General features: G+C 43.1%; 2 protein-coding genes across 2 annotated transcripts; one reads left to right on the top strand and one right to left on the bottom strand.

Moving 5' to 3' along the window:
* Positions 1-131: 131 nt before the first annotated feature.
* Positions 132-8144, top strand: zc4h2 (zinc finger, C4H2 domain containing). Its single transcript, XM_063202643.1, has 5 exons — positions 132-363; positions 1173-1344; positions 1592-1764; positions 2551-2716; positions 7274-8144. Exons 1-5 carry the CDS (start codon positions 314-316, stop codon positions 7385-7387), a joined length of 675 nt encoding a protein of 224 aa, XP_063058713.1. The 5' UTR covers positions 132-313; the 3' UTR covers positions 7388-8144.
* A 1119-nt stretch (positions 8145-9263) lies between these two features.
* shisa2a (shisa family member 2a) lies at positions 9264-10595 on the bottom strand. Its single transcript, XM_063202642.1, has 2 exons — positions 10220-10595; positions 9264-10087 (listed from the first exon to the last, which is right to left on the bottom strand). The coding sequence occupies exons 1-2, from the start codon at positions 10509-10511 to the stop codon at positions 9561-9563; spliced, it is 819 nt and encodes a 272-aa protein (XP_063058712.1). The 5' UTR covers positions 10512-10595; the 3' UTR covers positions 9264-9560.
* Positions 10596-10813: the final 218 nt, after the last annotated feature.

The following is a 10813-nucleotide window of genomic DNA, read 5'->3' as shown; positions in this document are numbered from 1 at the left end:
TATATATCCATTCAATATCACTACACATATCTGTTCCAGAAATGGCAGTGTAAGCGGGAATAATATAATTAAATAAAATAAAGTGGCGCTAATGCACCCACCCACAATACGATTATCTTTGTACACGTGGAACACAGCAACAAAGGCAGAATGTTGTGATGGAGAACGTCTGTTCAACCGAGGTGTCACGCTTCGGTATTCCACTTGCTTGCCGCAGCTGGGTGCTGCTAGCCATTGCCATTGTCTCACTGGACTAGGAAATCTGTGCTGCTTCTGTCCCCCCTGCCAACAACTTCAGCCTCCTCCTACAATCATGGATGATCAAGACATTATGTATAAACTGGAAAACATAAGAGAAATCAGGTAAAACAAGAATGCATGCAGATAATCAGTAAATGGCTCCAAATTAGGGAAAGTTTCGCTTTGAACTTCTTGGTTTTCACATCTGGCTAGCCTATGTGGGTGGCCGGCGAGTTAGCTAGGATAACTTCCAACACCATTGTACACTGCTGACTTAGCTTGGCTTAGCTAATGACATTATTTCCAGTGGGCTTGGTTCTTTTTAGTCATTTTTGCTGAGAAGTAATTGAGGCATGTTTCGATTGTTCAACTGGTAATAACTCTGTCATAACTAACCACTTCGTCAGTAATTCGTCCAAGCAGCATTTTCTGGCATGAAACCTCACACTTGGAACAAGCCCAAGGACTATTATTAGCCGCTAATATCGGTTGTTTTGCTCGAAGTTTCTCCCAAAACACAAAGCCATTCAAAAATTCCCACTGGTATTCCATTCTGTGTTTGCTAATGTTACGGTAGGTAGCAAATTCGATTTGCCAGGTTTTTGTAGGCCTGTTATAAATTAGCTTACTATTGTAAGGTGAAAGCTATCTCACTAAACGGTGGTCTGGATTTAATGTAGGGCCTATTCTTACTGTTTTTGAAATCACAGTGTCAAATACTGGAAGCAGAACCTAATCAACCTGCTTGGACCTCTTGTGTTATGGCACACACACTGTAGTAGCCATTCATTTGCAGCAGCAATTCCACACTGTTTTTGCGTTACAATAACAATACCATACGGTTGTATTTCTTTGACATTCTCTGTCTATGTCCTTACTGCTAGTTTGTTTCCTTTGTCCGGGTTTGTTTTGTGACTGTTTGGTCTGTTCAGAGATAAATCTACCCAGTTGGAGAAACTGAAGTCGCGGTTGAAGACTGATTTCGACGCCTTGGAATGGGAGGAGAAACATCTAAAGGAGTACAAGCAAGAGATGGAACTACTCCTGCAGGAGAAGATGGCTCATGTTGAAGAACTTAGACTGATCCATGCTGATATTAATGTGGTAAAAGTCCAGTCTCTCATTTAAATAATACAGATTAAATGATCTAAATACTATATTTTAAGTTACATTTATAGATCTTGTGTCAAATTATGGCAATATGTCATTATCCTGTTCAGCTGTAGGACTTAAAGTGTTTATTCCATAGGCCAACTTTGGAAATTCAGCTGTGGAAGGCGCTGTTCATAATTTCTAACAAAATACTGTGCGTCTGCTTCGCTGAGCCTACTGTCATGCAATGTATCCACAGATGGAGAACACCATAAAGCAGTCTGAGACAGACCTGAACAAATTGCTAGACTCAACCAGAAGACTCCATGAAGAATATAAGCCTTTGAAAGACCATGTTGATGCACTGAGGAGAACTCTTGGCTTGCACAGGCTTCCGGAGCTTAGTGAAGGAACGGAAAAGTTGTCATTGGAGTGAGTTGAACTTGTACATTTTATCACAACTAGGTGTTATAACGCAGCTCCACTCACAGAAGGGGACTGTTCAAAATGGAAGGCATGTAGTGTTAAAGGTGCCGTGAGTAATATTTAGGTGTTCACAATTTGTGTTGCACATTCACAAACATGTATTTTGTGTGTACGTAAATATTTATCAGCACTATCAATTTCAAATAGGGTTATTATCTTTCCATTTCAGATGTGTATGTACATGAAGACGAGGCCTATCCTCCATATTCATGAATCACCTTGACCAATGATACACAATAATCTCACAGCAGCCATTATTGCACTGCATGTTCACTTTCCCTGCCTTGGCAAGTTTTCATGTTTGGAATATCTTGCACAGTGGACCTTTAGCGGTCTGTCTACTGCTCACTGTACTGTCTACTGTTCAACCAATGTCTGCATCCCTTGATACATGGCTGACTGTCCTTTATGAATGTGCTTTGCCTTGTGTTTTTGCTCATTGTGTCTTTGATGTTGGGGGATGTGCCAAAACAAATTCCCATCAACCGCGTTGACATGGCGATAAATTATATTGAATCTTGAATCTTGACAGCTGCCCTCTGCAGCTTCGAAGGTGTCCACTAAGATGCCTGTCTGGAAATGCACATCGTCATTAAAATGCCTCCCATGCTTTGAATGCTTTTCACCCCAGTGCCAGCAGTCGATACAAACGTGAATATGTCCTCTGTGCAAAGTCAGATTTTGCGTTCTTTAATCAAAACTTTTTGTGACCACTTTTTTGTGTTTTTTCAGCTACTTTGAGAAGCAAAAAGCTGAGTGGCAGACCCAGGAGCCCCTGGAGCCTCCCATCCCAGAATCCTTGGCGGCGGCTGCTGCTGCAGCACAACAACTTCAGGTCGCTAGGAAACAAGACACCAGGCAGCCGGCCACATTCCGACAGCAGCCACCTCCCATGAAGGTACACCACCACTCATGCCTACATGATTGCATGTGCTGGCCATTGCATCACACAGTAAAACTGCAGTTAATTGAACACGTAGAGAGCACTCTGGGACTACTCTAGACACTCTAACACTCTAGTCTAGAAGATGTTAAATCAACTCTCACATTTCTTAATGTGCGGTTTTCTTATATGCACTGATTGTAGTGTCCTGCACACTATGAGTCACGGTCCTACTGATGCTTGCTGTGAGGATGGATGGATTGTGAGGAGGCTATACAGTAGCTATGACAAAGCCAGTGTTAGAGGATGTGGATTTCTCTGTTGGTGATCAGGCCTGTAGGCTTCTGTCCAGTATGCACTCTCCCTTCCTCCTCCTCATAATACCACTGCTAAATATAATCATATTTTGTAATAATACTTAATAATAATGTTATAACATATCAACTGAAATTGCATGATCATTCGCCACAAGTTCTGTAGGTCGCTAATGATGCAGGTAATGTCACACACATCTCAAAAACAATCAACCAGTAATCATATTTAGGGCCCGAGCACCGAAGTGCAAGGGCCACGCGGTGGCCCTTCGCCCTCTCGGTGCGAAGCCCTATTGTTTTCCTAAGGATTATTAGGGCCCGAGCACCGAAGTGCAAGGGCCACGCGGTGGCCCTTCGCCCTCTCGGTGCGAAGCCCTATTGTTTTCCGAATGATTATTATTATTATTATTATTCTCCTTAGTAGTCTGTAACGTTGGGCCATTTCTCGGGTACTTCCGGTGCTCGTACACTTCCGCCACTTGGTACACAGATTCGAGATTCCCCCCGCTACTCAGACGCCAAATATTAACCCCTGATGGAACACGGGTACGAGGCCACGCCCCCGAAAGCGTTTAGGGGCGGGGCCACCATATACTTTGAGGTAGAGACTCGGGACTTTTTTTAGGGCGTGTATCTCACTAAGGCGCATCATAAAGTCCGATACAACGATATGGCCACGCCCAACAGGAAGTGAGATATTTTGACTTTTTTGGCATTTTTTAGCATTTTTTACGTACTTTTACGTACTTGTCCTACACCGTACATCATATTGACTTCATATTCTGTGGACATGAGCTCAAGGCATTGAAGATGATATATTGCGAAGGAATTTTTCATATCTCGTAATTTGCCAAGATGGCGGCTCCATGAATTTAGGTATCTAATTCTAAAACAGGAAGTTGGCCACCATTTCAGTTTGGAGTGTTTTGTAACAGTGCAAACGCACACATGTATGCATATAATGAATACTAACTTTTCTATATGCCTGAAATGGAGGCCACGCCCCCAAACTGGTTTAGGGGCGGGGCCAACATCTACTTTGAGCTAGAGACTCGGGACTTTTTTTAAGTTGTGTATCTCACTAAGGCGCACAATAAAGTCCATATAACGATATGGCCACGCCCAACAGGAAGTGACATATTTTGACTATTTTGTCATTTAAAACAGGAAGTTGGCCACCATTTCAGTTTGGAGTGTTTTAAAACCCTGCAAACTCACACATGCATGCATATAATGAATACTTACTTTTATATATGCCTGAAATGGAGGCCACGCCCCCAAACACATTAAGGGGCGGGGCCAACATCTACTTTGAGCTACAGACTCGGGACTTTTTTTAAGTTGTGTATCTCACTAAGGCGCACAATAAAGTCCATACAACGATATGGCCACGCCCAACAGGAAGTCACATATTTGGCTTTTTAAAACAGGAAGTTGGCCACCATTTCTGTTTGGAGTGTTTTGTAACAGTGCAAACGCACACATGTATGCATATAATGAATACTAACTTTTCAATATGCCTGAAATGGAGGCCACGCCCCCAAACTGGTTTAGGGGCGGGGCCAACATCTACTTTGAGCTAGAGACTCGGGACTTTTTTTAAGTTGTGTATCTCACTAAGGCGCACAATAAAGTCCATAGAATGATATGGCCACGCCCAACAGGAAGTCACATATTTGGCATTTTAAAACAGGAAGTTGGCCACCATTTCAGTTTGGATTGTTTTAAAACCCTGCAAACGCACACATGTATGCATATAATGAATACTTACTTTTGTATATGCCTGAAATGGAGGCCACGCCCCCAAACACGTTTAGGGGCGGGGCCAACATCTACTTTGAGCTACAGACTCGGGAGTTTCTTTAAGTTGTGTATCTCACTAAGGCGAACAATAAAGTCCATACAATGATATGGCCACGCCCAACAGGAAGTTGGCCACCATTTCAGTTTGGAGTGTTTTGTAACAGTGCAAACGTACACATATGTGCATATAATGAAAACTAACTTTTGTATATGGCTGAAATGGAGGCCACGCCCCCAAACACGTTTAGGGGCGGGGCCAACATCTACTTTGGCCTACAGACTCGGGAGTTTTTTTAAGTTGTGTATCTCACTAAGGCGCACAATAAAGTCCATACAACGATATGGCCACGCCCAACAGGAAGTGAGATTTTTTTTCACTTTTTTGGCATTTTAAAACAGGAAGTTGGCCACCATTTCACTTTACAGTGTTTTAAAACAGTGCAAATGCACACATGTATGCACATAATGAATACTAACTCTTCTATAAGCCTGAAATGTAGATAAGGTATAGCGCCACCATGTGGTAGGCAAAGGAATGGCAGGAAAAGTGTAATTCTTCAATATCTTGGGAACTGAACGTCGTACAGACTCCATTTTTGTTTTAGGGGGTCATAGCGACATGCTAATCATGACAATGTTAATGCTAATTTTCAATGCTAATTCATGCTAATTACTTTTTCGTCAATATCTCGTGAACCGAACGTCGTACAGACTCTATTTTTCCTGGGGGGGCATAGCAACATTCTAGGTGGCATGCCCCGTCCCTGCAATGCATGTGTGCGAGGGCCCGTCATCGCCGCTTGCGGCTTTAATTATTATTTTTCTCCTTAGTAGTCTGTAGCGTTGGGCCATTTTCCGGGTACTTCCGGTGCTCGTACACTTACGCCACTTCGTACACACATTGGTGATTCCCCCCGCTACTCAGACGCCGAATATTAACCCCTGATGGAACACGGGTACGAGGCCACGCCCCCGAAAGCGTTTAGGGGCGGGGCCGACATATACTTTGAGCTAGAGACTCGGGACTTTTTTTAGGGTGTGTATCTCACTAAGGCGCATCATAAAGTCCGATACAATGATATGGCCACGCCCAACAGGAAGTGAGATATTTTGACTTTTTTGGCATTTTTTAGCATTTTTTACGTACTTTTACGTACTTGTCCTACACCGTACATCGTATTGACTTCATATTCTGTGGACATGAGGTCAAGGCATTGAAGATGATATATTGCGAAGGAATTTTTCATATCTCGTAATTTGCCAAGATGGCGGCTCCATGAATTTAGGTATCTAATTCTAAAACAGGAAGTTGTCCACCATTTCAGTTTGGAGTGTTTTGTAACAGTGCAAACGCACACATGTATGCATATAATGAAAACTAACTTTTCTATATGCCTGAAATGGAGGCCACGCCCCCAAACAGGTTTAGGGGCGGGGCCAACATCTACTTTGAGCTAGAGACTCGGGACTTTTTTTAAGTTGTGTATCTCACTAAGGCGCACAATAAAGTCCATATAACGATATGGCCACGCCCAACAGGAAGTGACATATTTTGACTATTTTGTCATTTTAAGACAGGAAGTTGGCCACCATTTCAGTTTGAAGTGTTTTGAAACCCTGCAAACGCACACATGTATGCATGTAATGAATGCTACCTTTTGTATATGCCTGAAATGGAGGCCACGCCCCCAAACACATTTAGGGGCGGGGCCAACATCTACTTTGAGCTACAGACTCTGGACTTTTTTTAAGTTGTGTATCTCACTAAGGCGCACAATAAAGTCAATACAACGATATGGCCACGCCCAACAGGAAGTCACTTATTTTGACTTTTGAAACAGGAAGTTGGCCACCATTTCAGTTTGGATTGTTTTAAAACCCTGCAAACGCACACATGTATGCTAATAATGAATACTTACTTTTGTATATGCCTGAAATTGAGGCCACGCCCCCAAACATATCTAGGGGCGGGGCCAACATCTACTTTGAGCTAAAGACTCGGGACTTTTTTTAAGTTGTGTATCTCACTAAGGCGCACAATAAAGTCCATACAACGATATGGCCACGCCCAACAGGAAGTTACATATTTTGACTTTTTTGGCATTTTAAAACAGGAAGTTGGCCACCATTTCAGTTTTGAGTGCTTTAAAACCGTGCAAACACACAAATGTATGCATGTAATGAATACTACCTTTTGTATATGCCTGAAATGGAGGCCACGCCCCAAACATGTTTAGGGGCGGGGCCAACATCTACTTTGAGCTACAGACTTGGGAGTTTTTTTAAGTTGTGCATCTCACTAAGGCGAACAATAAAGTCCACACAATTGGTGATGGGGCGCTGGCAATATGCCCCGGCCCTGCAACGTAGGTGCGAGGGCCCGACAACGCCGCTTGCGGCTTTAATTCTATTTACATCTGCATATGCCTTAACTCTTATTTCTCTACTTCCCTAGGCATGTCTTTCTTGCCATCAACAAATCCACCGCAATGCTCCAATCTGCCCCCTCTGTAAGGCCAAGAGTCGCTCAAGAAACCCCAAGAAGCCAAAGAGGAAACCGGATGAATGAGTGCATTTTGACTTCTCTACACTGTCTGTGTGAGCTCCTGTCTGTCTTGTTGCAAAAAGACTTGTAACACTAAAGAGGTAAAAAGGGGGAAATGAAGAAAAAGGGAAATATGTTTTTCAAATGTGTATGGTTTGTTTTTCACAGTCTGGTGTAGTGAAATTTTAGTTGATGGACTAGGATTTGTTTAATTTCCTTTCAGCACATGTGTTAAATCACTTGGTGTCTTGAAAGGTAATTCACAAGGCCTTTTTCAAGACCTTTTGCTCTAAGGTAATGAGATGAAATTGTAGCATACATTTTAAAGCTCTTTAAGAAATAACCAATTAGTTAGAGATGTGTGAGATACTCAACCTTTGCTTACTTGTTCATGTCTGCTTATTGTTGTTTTGTTTGTAACTGAAACGTGTTTGTGCTGTTCATTGATGTATTTCAGTATTAACCTTATCATTTCAAAATGTTCAAGTGCAATTTTTTTCATACATTTTTTAATAAATTAATTGATGTAAAATCAGAATAGAACACAATGTAGACCACAGACCATTTCTAATCTCAAATACTGTCAAAAGGACTGTGCCATTATTCCTGCCCTGTTGATTTTATTATAAACTATATTACTTTTACTATGCATTTCAATTCTGTTTTTTGTTGAAGCCTTTGAATGTTCTATCACAACCGTTTTTTTTATCAATGTAAAAAAAATCCAATGGGCCAGTTTTAGTAGTATACCTCCACAAATAAAAATGTATCATGCTCGTAAGAGTCTTATTTCTCTTTCTGGAAACGAGATAATATGATTAAAATCTAAGCATCATAGGGTTTGAATAGGATTTTAATCTTTCTGTGTGAAATGATGTTAACTTGATGTTAACAGACAGCGAAAACAGATACTAAAAATCTACTGTATCTGAAGTTACACAAAGACATAACCCACAGAATAATTATAAAGACCACTGTAGCTGTATTAGAGGGCAGGCAACGATTTGTGTTAGAAATTGATGATTAGCAGAAAACGTGTTATAACAAATGTTATATTTGTTGTAAAATGTGAACACAAATCAAACATCTAACATTGTACACCTAACATTTACCATGCCAGCATTATGTCATTTTAAGACTTTCATACCAGAATGGTGAAAGCACACCACACTAGTAATATGACGTTAAGTACCAAAATATAACAGTTGATGTGTATGCTCTGTTTTCCTCCGTGTCTAGAAAACTTCTGGTCAGCAGATGGAGCTCTAATACTCCAGGATGACTTCAGTTATGTCTGATTATGAAGACCAGACTGTCTGATATGAACACCAAAAATTACTAGCCTACATTTTCACTGTGACATTAAGACAAACATTTCAGTTTACTCCTGATGAAGTTATCACAGCCAGCCAGCGCCCTGATTGGGTTGGTGTGCAAAAACCAGCGGTGTGGTTTCAGGCTGTTAATAAGCTCTTGCGCATTTGCTTAGCCACCCACCAGGTTGCCTCACCAACCCCCCTCTTACAGCAAACTGAGGGCAAGCAAGCCATCCCCATCCCCCAGGTGTCAAGTAGATAATCTCATTCTCCCCTTCTCTCCATACCTATACTTATTCAGAGGAGCCCAATGGGGCAGTTGGGGAGATAGTTGAGCTTGCCTATTGTGAACCCTCTCACCCTGCTGTTCTCTGGCCTCCACGCAGCACCACCCCCACGTATCTCCTCACAGGCACATTCACACTTCTCATTAACCTCTGAATTTACTGTCCTCACTATAACAGTGAAACAGGAGAAAGTATATCAAGAGCAGTTGAGGTACATCATCATGACAAAAACAAACTGGGTAAAGCATAAATAGCAACACTTTATTCACAGTTTTACTGTACATTCGTAGAAAATAAGACATTTCATAGAAATGAATGAATACTTCGAGAAAGAAGTTAAGAGTAAAATGGTCATGCTTCTCAAAGGTCACTCAGTAGGCTCTACCCATTAAACTGGACTAAGTCCACACTGAAGTGTCTTCCTGCCAGGGCAGGAACCCTTGTTATAAATGAAAAAAAACCTCACAGAGGGGAAACAAAAAACAGTCTGAATTCCTCTCTCTTAACAAAATTTCAGTGACCAGTCACCATTTTGAAAATCTCAACTTAGTAAAATGTCTTTCAGTCAGCTGCCAGGAAGTTTCAGGGCTGCTGTCAGAGGGTCATCCCAGGAGGACAGATGGGCTCTGTGTGCATGGGGGCTTGAGGAAATGGCTGCCCGTGTTGTTGTCTGTACGCAGCGTGGGTGTCCAGAAAGACCGGAGCTGTGATCATGGTGTGCTCTGGTGGGACACTGTAGTTCAGGTATGGCTGGTAGAACTGTCCTTGCAAGTGGGCAGGGGATGCAAAGTGTTGGGGCTGCTGCAAACCCAGCGTCGGGTACATATTTCCCATGGGTGGGTATGCGTTCACGGTGCCATCGGAACCTGACGGCCTGGTGGTGGCTGTGGACCGTCCCACGGAGCTGCCACTGGAGCTGGAGTCTCTGGATGGGGTCAGGGCCCCTGGAGCTCCCGCTCCTCCCGATTCCAGTAAGCTGGTCTGGGTGGGGGTCAGGCCGCTGTGGTGGTCTGCACTCTTCGGCTTCAAACAATGGCAGCAGCACACCGACACCACCGTTCCGACCAGCACGAAGGACAGGAATGCGCCAACCACAATCACAAATGGCAAATATGTGGGCACTGAAACAGAGAGGGAAATAAACAGCATTAGTTAACATGACTTTCTAGTAGACATACTTTAAAAGGAAGCTCTGGTATAATGGAGCTGGCCATAGGCCTCCACTGTACATCAAGTTTTGAAAGTTGACTTACTCGTTGGTGACATTGTCCTGCCTTTGCCATTGTTGGTCGTAAAGTCATCCGCCTCGCAGGTGCTCTGATCCAGTCGGGCCTCGGCAGACGTGCAGCAGTATCGTAAGCTACAGGTCCCGCAACAATAGCGCGCTTCTACGCTGTCGTACTGCTCGGGACATGAGAAGCCTCTGTGCCAGGTGTTGTACGAGTCTAACCAACCATGGCAAAACTCTCCTCCTCCTTCCGCGGGCAAAGGTAGACACGAACCCAGCAGTAAGATCCACAAAGCGCAGGTCGCTGACTTGATCATGGCGAAGATCCGTGGAAAGGTAATCAGTCAACTGAATAAATCCAACTTAGTAGTGTCCAGAGTATCCACAAGTGAGCTCCAGTGTGCGTCCTGACCAGTGAGTGACCAGGTAACCCCCCCTGGCTATCTATTTATCCGTTCTCATCCCCCGCCCCCGACCGACCGACGCCCTCTCCAAATTGGCCACCATGCTTTGCATGTAAAGGTAGGTGTGGCCAGGCGAATACCATGCAGACAAATCCGTATTTGCTTTACGATTGGGAAAATAAAACCATTACATGATAACGTTCCAATTAACATCC

The sequence above is a fragment of the Engraulis encrasicolus genome, chromosome 7, assembly GCF_034702125.1.
Source record: "Engraulis encrasicolus isolate BLACKSEA-1 chromosome 7, IST_EnEncr_1.0, whole genome shotgun sequence".
Taxonomy (NCBI): Eukaryota; Metazoa; Chordata; class Actinopteri; order Clupeiformes; family Engraulidae; genus Engraulis; species Engraulis encrasicolus.
Note: the sequence above shows the minus strand (reverse complement) of the source record. Positions and strands in the feature narration are given on the sequence as shown.

Coding starts and splice junctions, on each gene's coding strand:
- zc4h2 (XM_063202643.1), top strand. CDS start 314: ATGGATGATCAAGACATTATGTATAAACTGGAAAACATAAGAGAAATC. Junction 364..1,172: donor GAAAACATAAGAGAAATCAG/GTAAAACAAGAA, acceptor TGGTCTGTTCAG/AGATAAATCTACCCAGTTGG. Junction 1,765..2,550: donor ACGGAAAAGTTGTCATTGGA/GTGAGTTGAACT, acceptor GTGTTTTTTCAG/CTACTTTGAGAAGCAAAAAG.
- shisa2a (XM_063202642.1), bottom strand. CDS start 10,511: ATGATCAAGTCAGCGACCTGCGCTTTGTGGATCTTACTGCTGGGTTCG. Junction 10,088..10,219: donor CAGGACAATGTCACCAACGA/GTAAGTCAACTT, acceptor TCTCTGTTTCAG/TGCCCACATATTTGCCATTT.